The following is a 2,192-nucleotide window of genomic DNA, read 5'->3' on the forward strand; positions in this document are numbered from 1 at the left end:
CTGGACACGTCAAAAGCTCCAAAAGGTTCAAATGGTGCCGCGCTAGACGCTCGAAACGCACTGCAACGGCCCTCGACGCGTCTCCACATAGACTCTGAATGTAAACCAGATGTGCCTGATGGTCAAAATGTGTTTGGTGTGAACACACCATTATATGTCCAGTGTCATATTAGATCCACCATATTAGGACCAAAGACTTGTCCTAATATGATGGATTTATTGCTTTGGGTCAGGGGTAATGTTTAGAGGTAAGATGTGAATTAAGGTTTAGTTAATGTTAGGAATAGACTAGTATTGGTTTGAGTTAGGGAAAATGTCTGGGTTAGGCAAAATCGCAGCTACTAAAATGAAAGGAAATCAATGCTAAGTCCTAATATGGGTCGAAATAGTTTTGACAAGCCTATGTAGCATTTTGTTTTCTAAATCATTCTATAAATAATGATGATATAATGTTAGGTTGTTTTTCTGCCAATTGCATAGCTGCAGTACATTAGTAGTCTAATGTGTTGAATGTGCTGAGACACATTCAACACATTAGAAACCAATCAGAACCAAAAGTTTGCCTTTTGGTTCTGATTGATTGTTTCTGCACAGTAGCAGAGCCAAATGAATTTTCACAAATTATCTGTTTCGTATTCTATTGTCAACTGTTAAACAAATATTCATCCATTCATCCATGGATGAATATCATCTAACATACCTATTTTCATAATGCCTAGTGTTGGCAAAACCTGGGCTTGGATAGTGACCTAGGTTAGTGCCACCTGGGTGTGGGTCGGTGTAAAGGCCGAGCCGGGCTTAACTTGGCCTTCGTGCCAACACCAACATGAAGACCCTCCATGCAACCAGTTGAGGTTGATCGCATGGATGTCTGTCTTTCCTCGGACCTCCATGTTTGTGTGGAGGTTTGGCTTTCCGTGGACTCCTCTGTTTGCAACTTGAGTGTGGGTTGGCGCAAAGGCTGAGCCAGTCTATGCATGGAGACCCCTCGTTGATTCAAGGTCTGTCTTTCTTCAGACCTCCCTGGTTGATTGGAGGTCTGTCTTTCTTCGGACCTCCCTGGTTGATTGGAGCCCCATCTTTCCTCAGACCTCCCTGGTTGATTCAAGGTCTGTCTTTCTTCAGACCTCTCTGGTTGATTCAAGGTCTGTCTTTCTTCAGACCTCCCTGGTTGATTGGAGGTCTGTCTATCCTTGGTCTCCTCTGTTTGCAGGGAGCCTTCTCTTTGCAGGGGAACCTCTGGTTGGGTGGAGACTCTAGGATGGTTGTTTTCTAGAGCAAGTTTTAACTCCACCTTCAGGTCTGCAACCTGACCCTGCAGAGCTTTCACCGTTTCCTCCTGAGACTTAAATTTGGAAGCCTGCTCAGAGTGACTTTTGAGCTGCTCCTCATATTTGAGTCTCACTCGGTATTCTTCAACCATTACTTCAATCAGACCTTTATTGCGGGAGGCATATTTTGCAGCCTCTCGCTTGAAGTACTCCAGCTGTTGAAGAACACTCTTGTCAACTGTGACTTTGGAAGAGCAAGAAACCTGTTCACGTTTGACTTGCAGGTGACGTTCTTTTTCCAACATTGTTTGCAGCCTTCGAATCTCCTCCTGCTGGGATTTGACTTCAGCCTGTAATGCAACCCTTCTGTCTCTTTCCTCATGGAGTTCAAAATTCTTTGTCTGCAACTCTGTTTTAAGATCGTCTACCTGCTTTGTCAGATCTTTGACGTGTTGGTTTGTCTCTTCCACGTCTTCCACTGAGGGGGTAATCTTGAAGCCAGCAGAGGGTGCTGTTTTCTGCTCGACTTCCGATGATCTTGGTCTCTCAAAGTCGCCGGAAGGACTTGATTCCCCCTGGATCTTTGATTGATCTTCCGGCTCAATGGGGCTGATGCTGTCATCTTCAACAGGGAAAATGACAGCGTCGTAGTCGACTTGGATGTTGAGGTCTACCATGTCGACCCATGAAAGCTTAGCTGGAAAAGCTTCATGTTTGCAAACAATCTGTTGTTGCTTCATGTCTATAGTCTAGTAACTTCTTGCTTCTCTGAACGTCGAATGTGCTCTGAAGGGTGATCTGCCGCGATTGAACTGTGGAACAGGTCAAGAAAACTCTTGTCTGCGAGCCACATTCAAGAGAGTGATTCCCTTGTGATATCATAGAGTGATGACATCACTGCTGATGTCATTGATACCATTG

At 44.6% G+C, this 2,192-nt stretch overlaps 1 protein-coding gene across 1 annotated transcript; it reads right to left on the reverse strand.

The window, feature by feature from the left end:
- Positions 1 to 754: 754 nt before the first annotated feature.
- On the reverse strand, positions 755 to 1,948 carry LOC107835376 (coiled-coil domain-containing protein 157-like). The gene is made up of 2 exons (XM_016667722.1): positions 1,092 to 1,948; positions 755 to 1,055 (listed from the first exon to the last, which is right to left on the reverse strand). The coding sequence occupies exons 1-2, from the start codon at positions 1,946 to 1,948 to the stop codon at positions 755 to 757; spliced, it is 1,158 nt and encodes a 385-aa protein (XP_016523208.1).
- Positions 1,949 to 2,192: the final 244 nt, after the last annotated feature.

This window comes from Poecilia formosa, unplaced genomic scaffold (genome assembly GCF_000485575.1).
Source record: "Poecilia formosa unplaced genomic scaffold, Poecilia_formosa-5.1.2 Scaffold2221, whole genome shotgun sequence".
Lineage (NCBI taxonomy): Eukaryota > Metazoa > Chordata > Actinopteri > Cyprinodontiformes > Poeciliidae > Poecilia > Poecilia formosa.

Bases quoted from the DNA above. Each gene is read 5' to 3' on its own strand.
- LOC107835376 (XM_016667722.1), bottom strand. From the start codon at position 1,948: ATGGTAGACCTCAACATCCAAGTCGACTACGACGCTGTCATTTTCCCT. The intron at 1,056-1,091 runs GTCTGAGGAAAG...TCAACCAGGGAG, and splicing joins ACCTTGAATCAACCAGGGAG to GTCCGAAGAAAGACAGACCT.